Source organism: Pistacia vera, unplaced genomic scaffold, assembly GCF_008641045.1.
Source record: "Pistacia vera cultivar Batoury unplaced genomic scaffold, PisVer_v2 Contig347, whole genome shotgun sequence".
Classification (NCBI taxonomy): Eukaryota; Viridiplantae; Streptophyta; class Magnoliopsida; order Sapindales; family Anacardiaceae; genus Pistacia; species Pistacia vera.
Window position 1 is genome coordinate 87,084 of NW_022196165.1, and position 21,984 is coordinate 109,067.

The window sequence follows — 21,984 nt, forward strand, 5'->3', positions numbered from 1 at the left end:
CAGCCTTTGCTTGACCGTTGGCTAAAGGCCGATAAACAGCAATGAAGCTCTTCTTGATACCAAGCCGTTCATAGAAAGTTCTGAAATCTTCACTATCGAACTGTTTCCCATTGTCGGTTATTATTGTATGGGGAATTCTAAACCAACAAATGATGTTTTTGTAGACGAAATCTTTTAGCTTCTTCGATGTGATGGCAACTAACGGCTCAACTTCTGCCCACTTTGTGAAGTAGTCCACTGCAACCACCACGAACTTAATTGCCCCTTTTCCTTGTGGCATAAGGCTTATAAGGTCGATGCCCTAAATTGAAAATGTCTATTGGCTTGTCAAAGTAGTCAACTCTTGGGGTGGAGCTTGCAAAACATCTGCAAATCTCTAGCATTTGTCGCACTTGTGCACATAATCTGTTGCATCGTCAAAGATTGTTGACTAGTAATAGCCTTGACGAAGCACCTTGTATGCTAGAGATCTGCCCCCTACATGGTTCCCACAGATGCCTTCGTGGATCTCTCTCAAAACATAGTCCACATCTTCATGGTAGACGTGCCACAAGAGCGGTGAATTGTACCCATGCTTATATAGCTTGTCGTTGATGAGTGGTATCGAGCTAACTTTGCTTGGAGTGTTTTGGCTTCACTTCTTCCTTCAGGCACTGTTCCTTCTTTTAGATAGACAATTATTGCATCCATCTAGTTGTATCTCTACCCTGTTACTAAGATTGGTTCTTAGGGGGTGAGGTTGCTTGGACTTGGGAGGAATTTAACAAGTATCGAATCAGTCTTCTCTTGGCTCACTGCTAAAGTTAGGTGAGCTAGAGCATCGGCGACCGAATTCTTCTCTCTTAGGATTGGAAGAATAATGAAAGACTCGAACTGCTCCAGCTCATATTTCACCTGTCAGAGATAGGATGCCATCCTATCCTTATTCGCTTATATTCCCCAAAAATCTGATGTACTACAAGCTGAGAGTCGCTATAGATCTTGATGGACATTGCCCCCATTTCCTTGGCGAGGCGGATTCTTATGAGCAATGCCTCATACTCTGCCTGGTTGTTGGAGGCAACCAACCTAAATCTGAGTGCGACTCTAATCGAGTTCCCTTCTGGACTTTCAAGCAAGAGCCTAGCTCTTGCGCCCTTCTCATTTGGGAACCCGTCTACATATAGAGTCCACTGTTATAGCTTTTCAAGCTTTGGTTTCTGCTACTCGTTTACCTCCGAGGTGCTCACCCCTGGCAGGCTTAATTCTCCCTCGGGCTAATAGGAAAATTCTGAGATGAAGTCTGCCAAAGCCTAACCTTTTATTGCTGTTCTTGGGATAAACTTTATATCATGCTGACTCATTTCCATCATCCACTGGATCAATCTGCTCGATGCCTTGGGCTTCTACATTATTTTTCTTAATGGAAAGTTCGTCAGCACATGTATGGAGTGTGCTTGAAAATAGGGCCATGGCTTCCAAGCGGCAATGACAAGTGCACAGGCAAGCTTCTCCATCTCAACATATTTGGTCTTAGCATTGAGCAACCTTTTGCTCACATAATACACTGGCCACTGCACTCCATCTTCTCCACGTACAAAGTCGCGCTCATTGCAGACTTAGATATCGATAATTATAGAAGCAGCGACTCATCTTGCACTGGCTTTGATAGCAAAGAAGGCTGCCCCAAATGCTTCTTCAATTCTTGAAATGCTTTCTCGCACTCCTCTGTCCACTTGAAACCCTTTCTTCCCTTTAGGGTCTCAAAGAATAGTAGACACATGTCTGCGGCTCGGAAACAAATCTACTAAGAGCGGCCTCATGCCTTGTCAAGCTTTAAACTTGTCTTATGCTGGTCAGACTTTTCATGTCTAGGAGAGCTTGAATCTTTTCTAGGTTGGCTTTAACATCTCGTTGATTGACCAAGAAACCTAGAAATGTTCTTGAGCTTACTCCGAAAGCACACTTCAGAGGGTTGAGCCTCATTTTGTATTTTCTAAAGATGTCGAACATTTCCCCCAAGTGGTCAACATGGCTTTCAACAACTTTTGATTTGACGAGCATGTCATTGATATACATCTTTATTGTTTTACCGATTTGCTCGACGAACATCTTGTTCACCAAATGCTGGTAAGTCGCCCCAACATTCTTCAAGCCAAATGGCATAAGCTTGTAACAGTAAATACCGTAGTTGGTAATAAATGAGGTGTATTCTTCATCGGGCTAATGCATCTGGATTTGGTTGTATCCCGAGTATACATCCATAAAGCTAAGTAGTGCGTTCCTTGCTATCGTATCTACTAATTGGTTGATCCGAGGTAGCAGAAAGCTGTCTTTGGGACAAGCTTTATTCAAATCTGTAAAATCGATGCAAGTCTGCCACTTGCCATTCCATTTTTTTACCAAGATTGGGTTGACGAGCCAGTCCAGGTATTTCACTTCCCTGATGAAGTTAATGTTCAGGAATTTGTCAACTTCATCTTTGAGCACTTTAGAGTGCTCTGCATCCATAGACCTTCTCTTTTGCTTGATTAGTTGAGCTATTGGGCTGACATTTAATCAGTGGCACATTACCTCGAGGCTAATGCCCACCATATTTTTGTGTACCCATGCGAATATGTTAATGTTTTTCTTTAGAAACCCCGCCAGACTGTCGGCCATTTCTTTGTTTAGATTGCTGCCAATCTTTAACACGCAAGTTGGGTCTTCCTCTCTAATAGAAGATATTTCTTGTAGCTCTATTGTCGGCCCTACTCCAGGCTCTTCTTTATGGATGCGAAGATCTATGGTGTCCTCAGAGGTCCGGGTTTGGCTCATACTCTACAATAACCATGGTTCTCGATAGCGGCCATTTGACTGTAGCATTAATGGCCCGGTTGTAACATTCTTGAGATTCTTTCCTGTAACTTCTGATTGTTGCACCCCCGCCTCAAGTCGAGAACCTCATTGCTTGACAACGTACTGAAGTGATTACATTCAGATCATCTAGGGTCAATCTTCTGAGGATGACATTATATATGGTTAGGCAATCCACCACTAAGAATTCTGCCATCACCGTCCTGATTTTAGGTTCTACCCCCAGGGTCACGGGCAGGTCGATCGTTCCCTTGGGGAGTAGGCTGTCCCTAGTGAATCCATAGAGCGGCAATGGGCACACCTTCAAGTCTCTCTCTATGAACCTCGTTTCTCAGAAAGCTCCCAAGAAGATGATGTTCGCTACATTACCATTATCGACCATCATCTTTTTTTTTCTTTTTTTTTTTTTTTTGCTACAATTACAATTGCATCATGATTATGGTGAGGAGATTCTTCACACTCATCCACTGTGAATCCTATCACCTTGCTCTCTTGTCTGGACCACTTCGACAGCTTCTATTCACATCTCAATACTTAGGGGACCGAGTCTATTTTGGCCTCTCGAGCATATTGCTCGTAAGAGTGCCTTGAGCTCCCTATAATGTTGGGACCCCTGTAGATCATGCCTACTAGGACTTCATTGTTGGCGTTGGTCAGGGCTTGCTAGATTTGGTTATTCTGCTTGCCAGTACTTTCACGAACTGGTGTCTTTTTAACAAATTCTTTTAAGTGGCCCCTTCAGATCAGATCTTTGATGGTGTTCTCTAAAGCCCGACACTCATTGGTGTTGTGCCCGATGTCCTAGTAGTTTCGATAATATTTCTGTTGAACTCTTCTGCTTGGAGCCCCCTTCATTCTTTCTGGAATGGGCAGTTTCTTAGCCTCATGGGAAACTTCATATATATGAGCTATGTCTTGCATGAGGGGGGTGTATTTTGTATACAGCGGGAAAGGCTGCCTGTCCCCGCGATTATCTGTTCCCTATCTCTTTTAAGACATGTTCTGGTCCTTGTCATTGTAGTCTTGGCCCTTCTGCTTGTTTGTTGGGTGATCCTATCGCTTGTTTGAGGCTCTTCTTAGCGAGCTTTTCACTCACTGATGCTTGGTAGCCATCTAGTAAAACTTTGCCAAGCTCACATGATCTTCACTTTGGAGCTCTTTCCATAGCTCCGTTTACGGCCCGATACCTGCAATTAGCAAAGTCTAGATTGACTCTTCAGATGCATCTGCAACCTTTGCCTACTCGTTTTGGAACCTCATTAAATACGAGGTCAGTGTTTGATCTCTTTCCTGACGAATGTTGCTCAAGTAGCTGAGCAGCATTGCGAACTATGTCCTTTCTTAGAATTGTTGCAAGTACAGCGAGGAGAATTGTTACCAAGAACCAATGGAGTTCGCCTTGAGTCTTTTGTACCACCTCTTGGCATCCCCTACCAATGTGACCGCGAAACAGCGACACTTTCTAATTCACACACTTAGTGCAACTCCATAAGGTCGTTGAAAGTGTTGAGGTGGTCTTTGGGATCTCCTTTCCCATCGAACTTACTTTCTAGCGCCCTGAATCCTTGGGGAAGCGGGGCCTAGCGAACCTCCTCTGTGAAGGGAGAGCTCACTATCTCCTTTGTTGCATTGTTTTGGTGGGCTCTTAGATCATCGAGCATTTTCTGCACACGATCTAAGTCTTCATTGTGAGGATTGCCCTGGTTGGCTTTGTTTAGCCTTACCTCAAGTAGGTGAGTTCGTAAATCTTTTGCTTGTGAGCCCCCTTCATTATGCATATTGATGTGCAAGGTTGAGTCATGATGGCTGGGCTGGTATGTGCTATCATGCTCATTAGTGCGTCGCTCGCAACGTTGGTTATAACCAAAGCGTCATTCATTGCCGGATTGGCGCACATGACTTGTCTTGCGAGCTTGCGAAGACTGACATTGTCTTGGGCATGGGTTAAAACCAGTACATTGACGCTAGGGATACTGTCAAGCAAGTTGGGTATCCCTCTAGAGACCATTATCTTCATTTTCTCCTATGGGTTGTTTGCCTAGTCACCTTCTAGGGTTAGCTTGCCCACGAGACTCTCTTTCTTTTGTAGAATGCTCTCGGTGGTGCCAAGGTCATTGGTCATGCCTTGGTGCCGACGAACCAGATTGGTTGCTGACTAAGTGTCGCCTTGTCGGAGTGGCATCTGTAAAGCGTGGTTGGTCAATATCCTAGAGGACTGGTTGCTGATTTCTCAGCTCGACCACATTATGTTGCATAGCTTGTGCGACCATCATTTTGACCATCTCTACCAATTGGCCATTCTCAGGATTTAACGTCCCTGCCCCCAATTGGTTTGTGGCTTGCTGCATCGGTGACATTGGTGGTCGACGCCCGACGACGTCTTGATGCACCTCCTGGTGGATGGTCTCCACATTGTCATGGTTCTCGATAGTGGTCTTTGATCTGGTTCAAACCATCGTGAGCCTCAAGTGATCAAATTGCTGGGTTGGTTGCCAGAAATTCTGAAATTTGGAGAAAGGGCCTCCTTCTAACGCCAAAATATTGATGCAAAAATACACCAACCAGAGCAATCCGATCGACCTTAATGGGATCAAAATTGATGTGTGCGTGATTACAGGTAACCAACAATGGATTAATAATAAATGCAATAAAGAAAATGACAAGACAGTTTTAAAGTCGTTCGGCGAGTTACACTCTTGAGCATACATCCACTGTTCTTGTATTTGTTGTGAGAGCTTACAATAAAAATCCTAAAATAATTTGCTAACCCTTTTCTCATCGTTGAAAGGGGTTTATATACGGATTTTGTACAAAGGAAAGAGCGAAAATAAAGAGATGACAATTAAGTTTGACATGCAACTTCGATATTCTCGCAATTGAGCTAAGATTGTTGTCGATTTGATCCCTTTTGAGATATCCGGGATCTAGAGTTATTTGTGAGCTGGTTGAACAACCGTAAGGATTAGTCGCGACTAGCTTGTACTAGGTAGAGTTATAACTCGACGAGCTTATGCTGAGTTAGACAATCGATTGAGTCGAGCTGGTTCTGGATTGAGCTATAACTTCGTAATTCTCTGATCTTGAAGTAAAAATCACATACAATATTGTACTAATTGAAGAATATGTACAAATTTATTATACAACCCCGTTTATACAAATTTATTTGTCATGATATAATTGGATTGATTTAAAATTAAAGATAAATTAAACAAATTAATGCAGATGATAAGGTAAACATGCGATATTGTCCAATCAATTTGCATTAAATAGTTTCCATGATTAATTTCTTTGTGTAACTGTACTCCTAATTGAAATTTCTCGTAATATTTTCTTATGCTTAGTTACATTGGATAATATAGAATAAAAGATATCATACAACTCTTCAATATCCTAATTGAAGATGATTAGATCTTCATAGGAGATATTTGTCAAAAAGAAAGAAAGTTGAGCATGTTTGGCAGACTAGAAAAGAAGTAAAAATGGGAGAGAAAATCAGTCTAATTTCTTTATTAACAATACTCTGCCTCTTATACAAAAGCTTCTCTTTCCTTATTATTGTGCATCAAATTATAGAAATATGGATTTGTGTCACGTGTCAAACCATTTAGTGCTATGCAAAAAACCCGAAGAAGATACATATAAATCCAGACAAAAAAACAAAAAAGAAAGTATTTATTAGTTCTTTTCTTTTGTCTCTTGACTCTTGTATACGTGTTAAATGATAAGTGAAAGAGTGAAAAAAAATGTGTAAAAGAAGAATATTTCTACCACTCCTCTACTCAGAAGTCAGAACATTAAATAGATGTTGAGAAAATACATACAAATGCTTGAAAGGAGGAATGGTCCAATGCTACGTGTAAAACAAGAGGGCTCTAGAATTTAAGCGCGGTAGTTGTTTGATTGAAGTTTTCTGACTAAATAATAAAAAATAAAGTGAAAGAAAATCATCAAATATCCCACTGAAACACTTATGATACAAGTACAGGTCTGACACTAGTNCATTACATTATAGTTAAATAATTACTCAATTAAATTATAATATTATTATATTACATTATATATTATGATCACTTACTTAATTATAGCATTACATAGTTAAATGATTACATAATTACATAATTAGTTATGAATTTATAACATTACATTATAAACATTAGTAATTTACTAATTTACTATATTATTACATTACTTAATTAAACGATTAAAAATTTAATTAATTATAACATTACCTTATATATTTATAATATGATTACTTAATCAATTATAACATTCCATTATAAACATTAGTATATTAATTAAATGATTTGAAATTTAATTAATTATAATATTAAATTATAGATTTATAGTATGATTACTTAATTCATTATAACATTACATTATACTATTATAGTATAATCATATAATTAATATAACATTACATAATTAAATGATTACTTAATTGATTATGACATTATATTATAAACATTAATAATTTACTAATTTACACAATACTTAATCAAATTATTATAACATTATATTATAAATTTATGGTATGGTTATTTAATTAATTATAACATTCTATTATAAACAATATTATAATACTTAATTAAATGATTAACAATTCAAGTGTTGCTTAGAGATTACAGGTTATGAGTTACATTGGACACAAATGAATTAATAATGAAAATTTATTAGGGGTGTATTTGTAAACTTATAAGGTGTTTTTGTTATTTTTTAAACTAATAGGGGGGTAATTGATTTTTTACAGGGTACCCTGGAAAGGAACCGGAACCTGCATTTTAGGTTCCGGTTCCTTGAATTGAAGAACCTGCACTGTGCGGTTTCGGTTTCAGTTCCTTTTTTTGGGAACCTGCACTGTGCGGTTCCGATTCTGATTCTCCCGAAAAATACAGGGTACCCAGAACCGCTCACCCCTAGAAAGGAGGAATGGTCCAATGCTACGTGTAAAACAAGAGGGCTCTAGAATTTAAGCGTGGTAGTTGTTTGATTGAAGTTTTCTGACTAAATAATAAATAATAAAGTGAAAGAAAATCATCAAATATCCCACTGAAACACTTATGATACAAGTACAGGTCTGACACTAGTTATGGCATCTTTATTTATTGTACTAGATAAAATCATCTTAATAAAATAGGAAAAAAATTAATTGTTTATTTATCTATCTACGAATGTTTTTTACATGAAAAGTACTCCCTCGTTTTATTTTAATAGACATTTTAGTAGACATTTTAGGAAAGTATTTTTTTTTTTTTTTTGCCAAAATAAAAGTCGTTTGACTACTCTATCCTCTCTCTCTTCCGATGAATTTCCTGTCCTTTATATTCCATTTTTTCTCTGCCCTCATCTCCTCTCTCTCTTTCTCCATCTCTGCCCCTTATCTCATCTCTCTTTCTTTCTTTTTCAAATGCAGGTGAAGAGCAGCGGGAGAATCAAAATTTTCTCACTGTAATTTCAGTAAAAGAGTCAGTATGAGGAGAGAGAAATTTATTTTCTTAAAAATTGTGTAAGGTCTTAAAACGTCACTTAAAAAGAAACGGAGGGAGTATATTCTTAACAAGTTTATATGCGTAAAATAACAGTTAATGTGTGATTTTGACACCAACGATCTCGTATGCATAAAATATTAACAAAATTTTAGAAATTATACGTGAATTAATTATGAGAGTTGATTATGGTACAATGGTAATATATGTTTGAAGAAACATAAATAAAAGATTGACAAGAGAGATTTTTATAGTGATTCAGATGCTTAAAGTAAATCCTATATCCACTGTATTTTATTATTCTCTGATTATTTTTCTGATATCGCCAATAAGACGTAGAAAAATGGAGTAATGTTTTATTTACAGAGAAAAAACAATGGTTGAAGCTTGAATGTATGTCTAGCTCTCATATGTCCAACCTCTCTTTTTCATAAAAAAAGGTGCCTATTTATTCCTTTGAGGTCAATGTAATGAGTGTTTTTGCAAGTTGTCTTGACACGTGGGTACCACTCCTTAATCCTTATATTAAAATGGGATATGATTGATATATATGCTCTTAAGTCGGTTTGGTCTTGACAGCTAAGATTATTTTGTCTTTTAGCTCTTGCTAAACTTTGATTGATGGGACTGGCAGCTCATTGCGATTGGTGGTGTTGATGTCAATGTAATTTTACCCATAATAAAAGCCCCCCAGTTTTTGGAGTGCGTAATCGCGCTTTAAAAACTCATGTCTTTGATCTGAATGGCTATCGCACTATAGGTTGTAGTCTCGAATTAAAGAGCTCAAATTATGCATGGTGTGATCAAGTGCTAAGACCTAGGACTACGATTTGAAAGCTTGGAGTGATCTGAAGCTAATCACGATCTGATAACTGACATAAAATGTCTAGTAGATGAATTCCTGGAGAGAGCTGACGTTAGAAGCCCAAACACACGATTCAAAGGTCCCAAACGAACATGTCAACTTAAAACAACCATAACTTTGATCTAGGAAGAGTTTTGGAGCCCGTAAGATACCAACAGAAATCTTGTTTCAAGCTCTATGTTGTGGCGATTGGGAAACCTGGTTGGGTTCATTTTTAGGCCCAAAATTCACTGTTTTGGCATGTTTCGAGGCTATTTTAAGTTTTCTACACGTTTTTTCTAACGCTAACAACTAATCGCGATTTGAGAATTGAGAGCCAAGAACACGATTTGAGGCTGTTCGCAATCTCAAAGCTGAGAGTTGATTGTGATTTGAGAGCTAGGAGTCGATTGCAAAAGAGTTTGAGGCGTGCAATCTGAACAATCCAAAGAAGCGATCTCAAGACAAGGAGCTTGATCTAGAGCACGCGATATGAGAGTTTAAGGACCTTGATATATGCTCACGATCTAAGCAATCAGAACGATCTGATGCACATGATCTCAAGCAAATGAGCGAGCTTATAAGCTCAATCAAAGAGTATAAGGAACTCTATTAGAGAGCATAAAGAGTTCGATCAGAAAGGGCAGACCTTGATCTGAGAACACAAAGAGTTCAATTAGAAAGCATGGGGTTTGACTTGAGAACAGAAGAAGTTTGATCAAAAAGCATTGACTTGATTTGAGAATAGAAGAAGTTCGATCAGAAAGCATATAACACAAAGAGTTCGATCAAAAAGTGTAGAGCTTGATCTGAGAACACAAAAAGTTCGATTAGAAAGCGTGGAACTTGATATGAGAACACAAGGTTTGAATGATCTTAGTGATCTGAGCACTCGGAAGCACGATCTGGGAGATAAAAAACGAGTGTTCTAGTTGCTCGAAAGTATGATCTGGCTGCTCAGAAGCGCGATTTGGGTGCTTTCAGAAGCACGATTTGGGTGCTCGAAAGCACGGACTGGCTACTCGGAAGCTTGATCTGAATGATCTTGAATGAGTGATCTGAGTGCTTTGAGAGCTCAATAGCTTAGGAGCTAGAGAGCTTAGGAGCTTGATCTGATATGAGAGATCTGAGCGTGTAATCTGAGAGATCTTATGCGCGCGATCTGAGAGATCTGATGCGTGAGATCTGAGCAATCTGGGAGATATTATGCGCCCAATCTGAGTGATCTCATACGTGCAATCTGAGAGATCTGATACGCACAATCTAAGAGATCTGATGTGCACAATCTAAGAGATCGAATGCACGTGATCTAAGCGATCTGGCCATGCGATCTGGGAGATCTTATGCATGCAATCTAAGCGATTTGGCCATGCGATCTGGGAGATCTGATATGCGCGATCTGAGTGATCTGGCCACGTGATCTGAGAGCTCTAATGCGTATGATCTAAGAGATCTGGCCATGCAATTTGAGAGTTCTGCTCTGGAACAAGTTTTAGTATTTTGAGAATAACTTGAGCTATAGACCTTGGATTTGGATGATTCTTGGACCATCGGAAAGCTAACTCGAAGGACTACAATCTTGTGTTTATCGCATTGCCAGATTCAGACTTTATCCTGCTCAGATTTTCACATTTGATGACGTGAAAAGAAGCTGGAATTTGCTGAAGAATTTGAGACTTGCTAGAAAAACATGGAGAGCTGATGTGAATCAGAAGCCCTCCTTCTAGGGTCAAACTATTGATGCGTGATTTTGACACCAATGACCTTGCATGTGCAAAGTGCTAAGAAGATCTTAGAAATTACACGTGAATTGATTATGTGAGTTGATTATGGTACATGGTGATATATGTTTGAACAAACATAAATAAAAGATTAGCAAGAGAGATCTTTTTAGTGGTTTGGATACTTAACGCGAATCATACGTCCATTGTTATTTTATTATTCTCTAACTATTTATCTGATATCGCTTGTAAGACGTACAAAAACAGAGTAATGCTTTGTTTACAGAGAAAAAATAATGGTTGAAACTTGAATGTGTGCCTAGCTCTCATATGTCCGACCTCTCTTTTTCATGAAGAGTGGTGTCCATTTATACCTTTGAGGTCAATGTAATGAATATTTTTACAAGTTGTCTTAACACGTGGGAATCACTCCCTAATCTTTATCTTAAAATGGGATATGATTGATATAAATGCTCTTAAGTTGGTTTGGTCTAGACAGCTAAGATTATTTTGTCTTTTAGCTCTTGCTAAACTTTGATTGATAAAACTGGCAGCTCATTATTATTAGTGGTACTAATATCAATGTAATTTTACCCATAACAAATATTATAGTGATGTTTCTTCTCATTTGTATAATGACAAACTTAAGTCTATTATTACACACAGAAAACTCTTAAAAAATTCTTATGCATTTAGATCACTTTTGATCTTAGACAAAAGCAATTCATTAGTGTAGAATAAAGGTGTATTCATTGTCTTTTCCGACGCTTAATTATATATAATATTACGGTCTTACATTGGATAGAAATAAGTTGTTGAGCTTATTAATTAATGAATGGCAAACGCTTGACTCATAACAATATATTTACATATATTAGATATGTAATGTGATCTTTTAATTTAAATTAATGACTTAAACTACACTTTCCAATCCTATCCATCCAATTGTTAGGATAATCATTGAGATGTTATAAAAGTGATATTTTAAAACTTTTTTTGTGGAAAAAAGGTTGTTTACCTTACATGAAGTATTCATATAACAACTATGAGATCAAATTGCTAATCAACTCTTTCAAAAATCTAAATATTTTTTTTTATTTTTTAGCTATAATAAGTTTCTTAATATTACTTTGAAGCAGTGTAATGATGTATTTATTTTATCCAGAAAGGAGAAAAATCAAGAAGAAAAGAAGTCAATAACCTAGAATAAAAGAGGCTATTTTCGTACAAATTGAAGAATATGTATAAATTTTTTATGCAATCTCGTTTATACAAATTTATGCGTCAATACATTATTGGATTGATTTAAAATTAAAGATAAATTAAACAAATCAATATAGATGATAAGGTAAACATGTGATATTGACCCATCAATTTGCATTAAATAGTTTCTAGCAAGTGGCGGATCTAGGAATTTCTTTCAATAGGGGCAAAATACTTTTTTTTTTTTTTTCATTACAATGGGCTTTAATAAAAAATTATAAAATACAAATAAATATCTTCAAAAAACACAATTTTTGTAAAAGTAGAACAATTTTTCTACAATTATCCTTGACTAGTTTTCCTATTCTGAAAACGTTGGATAATCATCTCACTGTCAATTGTATCAAATACATTTTTCTTAATATAGATAACCAAGCAATCATTCATCCATTGATCTCCCATTCGATTGCATAATCGATTTTTCACAAGATTCATTGTAGAAAAAACCCTTTCAATAGTCGCAGTCACAACTGATAGAACCAATGCAACTTTCACAAGCTTATACACCAACGTATGCAAAATTTATTTTTTAAACCGAACTAAATTCTTAACCAAATCACCAATTCCTTGTAACTCAGCAAATTTATCACAAGAACGTATGTCAATAACATAAATTTCAACCTGGTTCTCAAGTACGATCAACTCAAGTGTTGAAAAATCAAATAGATAAAACTGACCAAACCCATTTCTTTTTCCTTTGCTTCTTCTTTCTTTCTTCTTTATGGGCTTTTCTCTCTTTTTCTTCATTTTTGACAAACAACCCAATTTATATATAAAACAACTTCTTTGAATTATGAAACTGCCTCAAGATTCTCTTATTCTCACCATGACCTCGCCACATTAGCTTTTTGATGTAAAAATGTCCAGATTTCTACTCTCGGTTAAATGCAAACCCAACAGTTCTTATTCCTTTCATTTTCACTCCTAATAAAACTTTTAAAAACTAACAGATCCTCTTGCATAAAAATAAAAATCACAAAAAATATGAAATATATATACTCGGATTAAAAATAGGGTTTTACAAAAATAAAATCTAAACTAACCGTGGGGGCTGTTCCCAAAATCTCATAATTCTATAAGTGTAAAATTTAAATAATTATAAGATATGGACTTTTTTCAAAAGTTGAGTGGGGACTGTAGTCCCCACAAGTCATTAATTGGATCCGCCACTGTTTCTAGCTATGATTAATTTCTTTGTGTAACTTTACTCCTAATTGAAGTTTCCTGTAATATTTTCACATGCTTAGTTACATTAGATAATTTAGAATAAAAGATCTCATACCTCTCTTCAATAGCCTAATTGAAGATGACTAGATGTTCATCGGAGATATTTGTCAAAAAGAAAGAAAGTTAGAGCGTGTTTGACAGATTAGAAAATGAGAAAAAATGGGTGAGAAAATCAGTCTACTTTTCTTATTAGCAATACTCTGCCTCTTATACAAAAATTTCTCTTTCCTTATTGTTGAAAGAAATTTACATTAAATCATGAAGCATGGATTTGTGTTACGTGTCAAGTCACTTAGCACTATACAGAAAAATCTGGAGAGGTAAATCCCAATACAGACCATGAGACCAAAGACAAAAAGAAAAGGAAAAAAGAAGAAGCATTTATTACTTCTTTTCTTTTGCCTCTTGTATACGTGTTATATGATAAGTGAAAGAGTGAACAAAAATGTATAAAAGAAGAATATGTCTACCACTCCTCTACTTCGAACATTAAATACATGTTGAGAAAATACAAACAAATACGTGTAAAACAAGAGGGCTCTAGAATTTAAGCTTGGTGATTGTTTGGTTGAAGTTTTCTGACAAAATAATAAAAAAAAAATCATCCTCAAAGATCCCACTAAAACTCTTATGATACAAGTATAGGCCTGACATTAATTATGACATCGTTATTTATTATTAAGGGTGAGTAGTTTCGAATATCCTATATTTTTTGGGAGAACTAAAACTAGAACTATAAGTAGAGGTTCCAAAAAAAGAAACTAGAATCGGAATCATACAGTACAGATTCTTAAATTCAAGGAATCGGAACCTAAAATGCAGGTTTCGATTCCTTTCCCGGGTATCCTGTAAAAAATTAATTACCCTCCTATTAGTTTAAAAATAACAAAAATACCTTAAAAATTTATAAATACACCCCTAACAAATTTTAATTACTCATTCATTTGTGTCCAATATAACTCATAACCTCTAATCTTTAGGCAACACTTGAATTCAATCAATTCATCACAATTCACATAAAATTCCTCAATCAAATCCAAAACACAAATAATTATTCATCACAATTCACAATAAATAACTTCACCAAAATCATTCAAACAAACAACAATATAGAAAGTTAGAAACTGTCACCAACTTTTTTGATTCTCCTACTAATTTCAATCACTACGGCTCCGTTTGGTTCACAATTTTGTGTTTTTGGGAAAAGTTTTTTGAAAAAAGTTAAAAAAAAAGTTGAATTGGGCGGGTATTACGATGTGGGATTTACAAATTATAAAATACCCCCTATGTTTGTTTTTTTACAAAACACCCCTTATAATAAAACATTAAAAGTTAACAAAAACACCCCCAGCCCACCCTCAAATACGGACAGTTGGGTTTTACCCCTTCAGGTGGTTCCACCAGAGACCACACTTGGTTTTGGTACATGGAGTCCATCTCAGATTTCATGGCTTCAAGCAATTTAATGAAATCTGGATCCGATATAGTGTCTTCGTAGGTTCTGGGTTCATCATCTTGGTAGACTAGTACGTCACCATGTTGAGTCATGAGATAACTGTATCTCTCGCGCTCATGGCATACTCTCCCAGATCTACCTAGTTCCTATGCTACCTGAGATGGTTCACTTTGATCCACAAGTTATGGAGTAACCTCCTCATGTGGTCAACCACTTCCTATGACACATCATCCCGTCCTTCGTCTAGTATATCTTGTGGTTCTATAATTTCATCGAGTTCTACTTTTCTCCCACTAGTGCTTCTTAGAAAATATTCATTTTCTCGGAAGACACCAAATCGAGCAACAAAAATTTTGCGCTCTTCTGGGTGGTAGAAATAGTATCCTTTGGTCTCCTTTGGATACCCCATAAATATACGTTTGCAGGATTTTGGGCCCTGCTTGTTCGAAGTCAATTTCTTAACATAAGTTTCGCAACCCCAAATCCTCAGATAAGACAAGTTGGGCTTTCACCCACTTTATAGCTCATATGAAGTGTTATCTACAGACTTTGATGGCACACGGTTCAAAACGTGAGTCGCAGTCTCTAGGGCAAAGGCTACGCCTCAGAACTTAATTGCACTATGAATTACCAAAATACCCTTTCGCCTAAAAGACGAAAATGCCCTTCTATAAATGGTTCTTAAATTTCTTCCTATGTGTGTGACCTTTAGGCTCCTCATCATACCGTTAGTGTGTATTATCGCGATTACACCAATTAATCGTCTCACTACACACAGACAAGATTAGCCCCTAGCAGGCATCATGGCACCCGTAGATTCGGATTCAACGAACCAGCTACCTGTCAACTATATGTTATCGTAGAATCCAATCCTTTCATCATTCATAATCTCGACGAGACCAAGGCATAGAAATAGCGTTAGGAAATGGTCCATACCACGGAAAAACAAAAACATATAACACGGATCATTTCCTTGATTCAAGATCAGGTTATAATTTTACATTTATATAAAGTAACATCTGCACAAAATATAATCGATTTAGAATAACATACGCACTTTGGAGGCTCCTCCAAAAATAGCTTTGTACGTATTTGCTCACGACCCAAGCGTAGGGTCGAACTTATGAATCCACACAAGATAATCACAAAGAACCAAAGAGCGATTTGCTAGATCCTCTTTGGCTTTAAGATTAAAGAAGAATGAATCAAATGAATTTGATTTTAGGCAAATGGGTTTCTCGCCGTGGGAGAGAAATGGGGCTGTTGTGTATTTGGTTTTACAATGAAAATGAGCTAATCAATTAATTGTAACATTTTACAAATAACATTTTCTTTTATAGTAAACTTTAATGCCCTATTCCCATATGGAATAGGCTTGGGCTCCACCCAAACAACCGATGTTACCAAAACCTCCCTAATTAGATATTTTATTTATTTCATCATTATCTCAATTAACTCAATTAATATATATTTAATCTATCTATAACATTTAACAATAATGATGATATTAATTAAATAGTGTGAACACATATTTAAACGTAATTTCACTTATTTATTTTTCTAATTAATAAAGGCTACGACCTTCAGCAAATTTAATTGACTGTGAAATTACCAAAATACCTTTTCACCTTAAAAGATGAAAACGCCCTTTCTTCTTCTTGGATCTAAATTATCTTCTATGTGCGTGACCCATAGGTTCCTCATCATACCGGCATTGATAGTATCGCGATTAACACCAATTATCCTCTCACTGTACACAGACCAAGATTGGCCTGATAAGGCATCATGGCCACCCATAGATTTGGATTCAGCAAGTAGCACCTTTCAACGATATGGTTACCGTACAATTGATCCTTTCATCATCACGTTACTCGACGAGACAGGAAGCATAGAAATAGTTGTCAACCTTCAATTACTCTCATATTATGTATTCAATTTCTGGACCAATGACCTGTATTAAATCCGGATGAGCAACAACTCATCCCACTATGGCCACAGTTTTAGTGTCATTGCAATATACTGAATTGCGCCGTGAGATAACTTCTCCGGTACCCGGGAGTGATGAATCCTCTGTCATCCACCATAGTCTTGATACATTCCTTGTAGCAGCCAATCACCCACCGTATTGACAACTCTGGGGTTACCATCCATATGGAATCCTCTGGTGGTCAGTCCAATGAACTTGCTGCGGGTATTCGCCTACAGCAAGCACCCTATGTTGCACAATTGTCCCAAACAACCTTGACGAGTGAGATTAGTCATTGCCTTTCGACAGGTCATTCAACACTATGATACCTTACCATATATCTGTGCCATTACTTCAGAATAATACTAGGGCTAGGGACGTTTTTAGAATGGCCACCATATGTGCTCATAGGGTTCTCACTATTAATTTTGAAACACTTGATACCCTCGTCACGGTTCTACCATTCTAAGACATTTATCAATGCTATTGCAATAAATATGATTTACCGATATAGTATATTGCCTTTTATTGATTAATGAACATTATTACAAAGGTCATTCTACAATAATTGATTGGCTCTAGGACATCTACTCTAACAATCTCCTATCTGCACTATAGCCATCATTCATGTATTTAATATCAAATGATGTCAAGTGCCTGTCATCTTCTGCTGCGACACGCGTTTGTTGTGGATCTGCGAGATTGTTCGTCAGTATGCACTTTACTAATCTGCACTCTTTCCTCTCAACTATCTCTCTGATGAGATGGATCGTCTAAGTATTTGGTCTGGATTTCTGATGACCGGGGGTTCCCTGGCTTGAGCAATTGCTCTATTGTTGTCACAATAGATGTCTATAGGATCAACAATCGTGGTGAACCATACCAAGTTCAGTAACGAATTTCTATCCAGACTGCTCTCCTTGGCCGCATCTGACAATCGCATACTCAGCCTCTATTGTAAGTCTGCTACAGTGCTTTGCTTAAGCTCTTCCATCTCCTGCACCACCATTGAGACAAAATACAAACCCGGATTGCGATCGATAATCATCTTTGTTCCGTTGGAAACTAGCATCACTGTATCCTCTTCAACGAGCTCATCTTCCCCTCCATAAACCAGAACATATCTTTAGTCCTCTTCGGTACTTAAGAATATTCTTCAGCCATCCGTGACACTCACCTGGATCTGATTGATATCTACTACAAGTGCTCAAGCACATGAGACATCACCGAGTACATAGCATGGCATACATGATGGATCTAATTGGCTGAGGCATATGGGATCACTCTTCATCCCATCTCTCTCATCTTGTGTTTTAGGACACAATTCCTTAGAGAGTAAAACAATATGACATCGAAGAAATCCCTTCTTGGATTCTTCCATACTGAACTTTTCAGTACTTTGTCAATATATGCACTTGACCTAGGCCAAGCACTTACGCGATCTATCATGTAGATCTTTATAACCAAAGATGTAGCTGCTTCCCCTAAGTCCTTCATGAAGCACTTGGATAACCAAGTCTTTACCAACTTGCAAGTTCGGTTATATCATTCCCAATCAAAAGTATGTCATCGACATAAAACATAGGAATGCTACTGCGCTCCCAGTCCCTTTCTTGTAACACCAGGGCTCATCGCGTTCTTAATAAAACTAAATTCTTTACAGCTTCATCACAATGATTTCCAGCTCCTGAAGCTTGTTTGAGTCCATAAATGGATTCTGCAACTTGCATACCTTATTGGCTTGACTATCAAAACAAAACCATTAGGTTGTGTCATATACACATCCTTCTCAAGGTTTCGTTCAGGAAAGCAATTTTGACATCCATTTGCCAATCTAGTCATGATATGTAGCAATTGCAAGCATAATCTATGGATTAATCATGGCTACCAGCGAAAAGGTTTCTTAATCAATGCCATGAATTTGTTTGAAACCTTTGGCCCACTGTGCTTTATAAGTATGCACTTTGCCATCCATGTCAGTCTTCTTTGAAGACCCATTTCCCCTTTTTTGTATCGATGATCAGTTGTAAGATTCCGATGGTGGATGTTGACCTAGACCAAGTTTCGTTATTTTGATTAATTTAGATTTGAATTGCTTTTGTTTTTCCTGAGATTATTTCTGTTTTACTAAAACCCCCCTCAGCCTTGTTCACATAACATAAAATATGGCTAGACACTCTCCGTGGGAATGACCCTGACTCACACTACTGCATGTGTTTTTAGTTTTAATTCTGGGTGCCTACGATAGCACACCAACACAGACAACATAAGTTTGACAAACATATTCAACAAATTCTTTTTTATTTTATTTCATATTCTTCTTCTTCTTTTTCTTTTCTTTTTAAGTTTTATATTTCAGAAAACTACTACAAACTACATTGTTTGGATGCATAATTAATCATATAACCAAGAAATTACTAAAACTTATAAAACTAAGTGTTTATGTTTTTTCTTTTTTCTTTTTTCTCTTTAGTGTTTATAGAATTGAAGATTTTATAGAAACAAAAGCTATTAAAAGATTTAAGATCTTGAGTTAAATAATTAACATTTTTATAAATTCTTCCTGAATTGTTTTAATATATATAAGAACCATTGTTAATATTTTTTTAAAAACCATTATACCCTTATTTAAGATAGAAGATGGGGGGCTAAAGACATAAAAACCGAGGCTAAAAATCACTTCCTTTAATACTTTTGTTTTACGAAAATTTAGTCTAACCCAGTTTGATGAATCCTAATGAGAAAGTCCATGATGAATAGGTTTAAAATATATGAATAAATGGTCCAAAATTAGTAAAACAAAGCAAACCAACGTACTGAAGATTTTAGCCACCTAAAACCTAAACTTTAGCAGTTTGCATAATGGGAATGAGGCCCAAATATGTTAATATTAAGGGTACATTTTGTTGGAGGTTATCTATCATTACTCCAGTAATGTCATTTTATATTACTGACATTACCATGTGTGGGGGTCAAAAATCACCTGCGGCCCTGTCAGGCCTAGTTAGGCATTTTCTATTACAACGACCCAAGAACACGATGCAACTTTGGTTGGGCCAGCGTCAGATTTCATGATTCTGGGCCAAAGCCTGTGGCCCAAATCTAGCCTCCCTCTTGAATGGGCATTATCAACAGCCCACTTAAGGCTAGGTCTCCGGAACAAGGTAAGTAGGATTCTTCCTATTTGATTCAATCCTAATTCGTCTAAGATTTCGTATCTTGGATGAATTAGGACTCCTGCTACTAATGAAGGCGAGTGAATCAAGATTTTCCTATTCACTAGACCTCTTCCTTTATGGATTTAGAATCTTACTAGGATACGAAGATCCCATGACTACTATATAAACAGGGGTCACCCCACAAGACATTCAACATTACACCTTATAACCCCTTAGTTCTCATTCTTGAGAGCTATACATTGTGACCGTGGTTTTAGTTCCCGACTAAGCTACTGGTAACCTTTTTTTTCCTTTACCTTTACTAAAAGCCTTTATTTTCCTTGTTGACTTGAGCGTCAGAGTGCCTACGGCAAACACCACCCCAGTGTTTTTCGTTCGCTTCAGGTTAGTTCCTTTGTGTGTGTAGGTGTAGCAGATTGTCAGTGGCCTTAACCTCATAGAATTCGTCCTTCTTTCCGCAACTATAGATTTTAGCGTTTACAGTTTGGTGCCCACCATGGGGCCTCTGGCAATCAACATTCTTTCAACATTCTACTCCACAAAGGAATCAATCATGACTAAGATGACAAAAAATGCTCATACATACCTCCCAGCAAAAATTAAGGCTTCAACGGCCATAATGCAACAAAATTCGGATAAGGAGGCTGTTAGGAAACGATCCAGTTATGGCAGCGAAAACAAAAACATAAACAACATGGATCATTCCTTAGAACCAAGATCAGGGCACAAATTTATAGTTTATACAACATATATTAGAATCTGCAAAAAATCAATTTAAAGTTAAGAAACCATACCTACGTTTGGAGGCTCCTCCAACTTTAACACCGAATGAGTTTCGCTACCGATCCAATGGTAGGATCGAACCACCGTTAGTCCACACGAAGATAACCCCAAGGAACTAAAGAGGGATTTGCTAGATCCTCTTAAGCCTTAAGAACCAAGAACAAAATCAAAATGAAACTTTGATTCAAGCAAAAGAAATCTGGCGTGGGAGAGAAAAGGGGGCTGGAGTTTTGCTTTGTGAATGAATTGAAATTAATTAATAATTCCACAAAGTGTTGCACTTATATAGTGCACACTATGCCCTATTCCTTCATGGAATGGGCTTGGGCACCAACCCAAACAACCCCTATGTTCAAACAGCCCCATTTAGATATTTTAATAATAATTATTGTTATTTTAATTAAATTAAATTAATATATATATTTCATATATTAACATTTAACAATAACAATAATTCATTTAAATATATGCTATCATATATTTAAACATAATTTCACTTATTTAATTTTATTAACAAATTAAATAAAGGCTACGACCTCAGCAAATTTAATTGCACTATGAAATTACCAAAATACCCTTTCGCCTAAAAAGACGAAAATGCCCTTCTTATAAAATGGTTCTTAAATTACTTTCATGTGTGTGACTGTAGGCTCCTCTCATACCGGTAGTGTGTAGTATCGCGATTAACACCAATTAATCGTCTCACTACACACAGACCAAGATTAGCCCTAGCAAGGCATCATGGCCACCCGATAGATTCGGATTAACGAAACAGCTACCTGTCAACTATATGGTTATCGTAGAATCAATCCTTTCATCATTATTATCTCGACGAGACCAAGGCATAGAAATAGCGTTAGGAAATGGTCTATACGCAGCGGAAAAACAAAAACATAATAACAAGGATCATTTCCATTGAGTCAAGATCAAGGTTATAATTTTACAATTATATTAAAGTAAATCTGCACAAAAGATTAATAAGAGTTTAGAATAACATACGCACGTTTGGAGGCTCCTCAAAATAGCTTTGTACGTATTTGGACCGACCCAAGCGTAGGTCGAACTTATGAGTCCACACGAAGATAATCACAAAGAACCAAGAGCGATTTGCTAGATCCTCTTGGCTTTAAGAATTAAAGAAGATGAAATCAAATGAATTGATTTTAGGCAAATGGGTTTCTGCCGTGGGAGAGAATGGGGCTGTTGTGTATTTGGTTTTACAATGAA

At 36.8% G+C, this 21,984-nt stretch overlaps 1 protein-coding gene across 1 annotated transcript in view; it reads right to left on the reverse strand.

Moving 5' to 3' along the window:
* Positions 1-890: 890 nt before the first annotated feature.
* Positions 891-21,984, reverse strand: part of LOC116139091 — a 50,102-nt gene continuing 29,008 nt past the window's right edge. The window contains exon 2 of the mRNA XM_031424768.1: positions 891-1,156. Within this exon, the coding sequence (XP_031280628.1) occupies positions 891-1,156 (266 nt within the window). The remainder of the gene's footprint in view (positions 1,157-21,984) is intronic.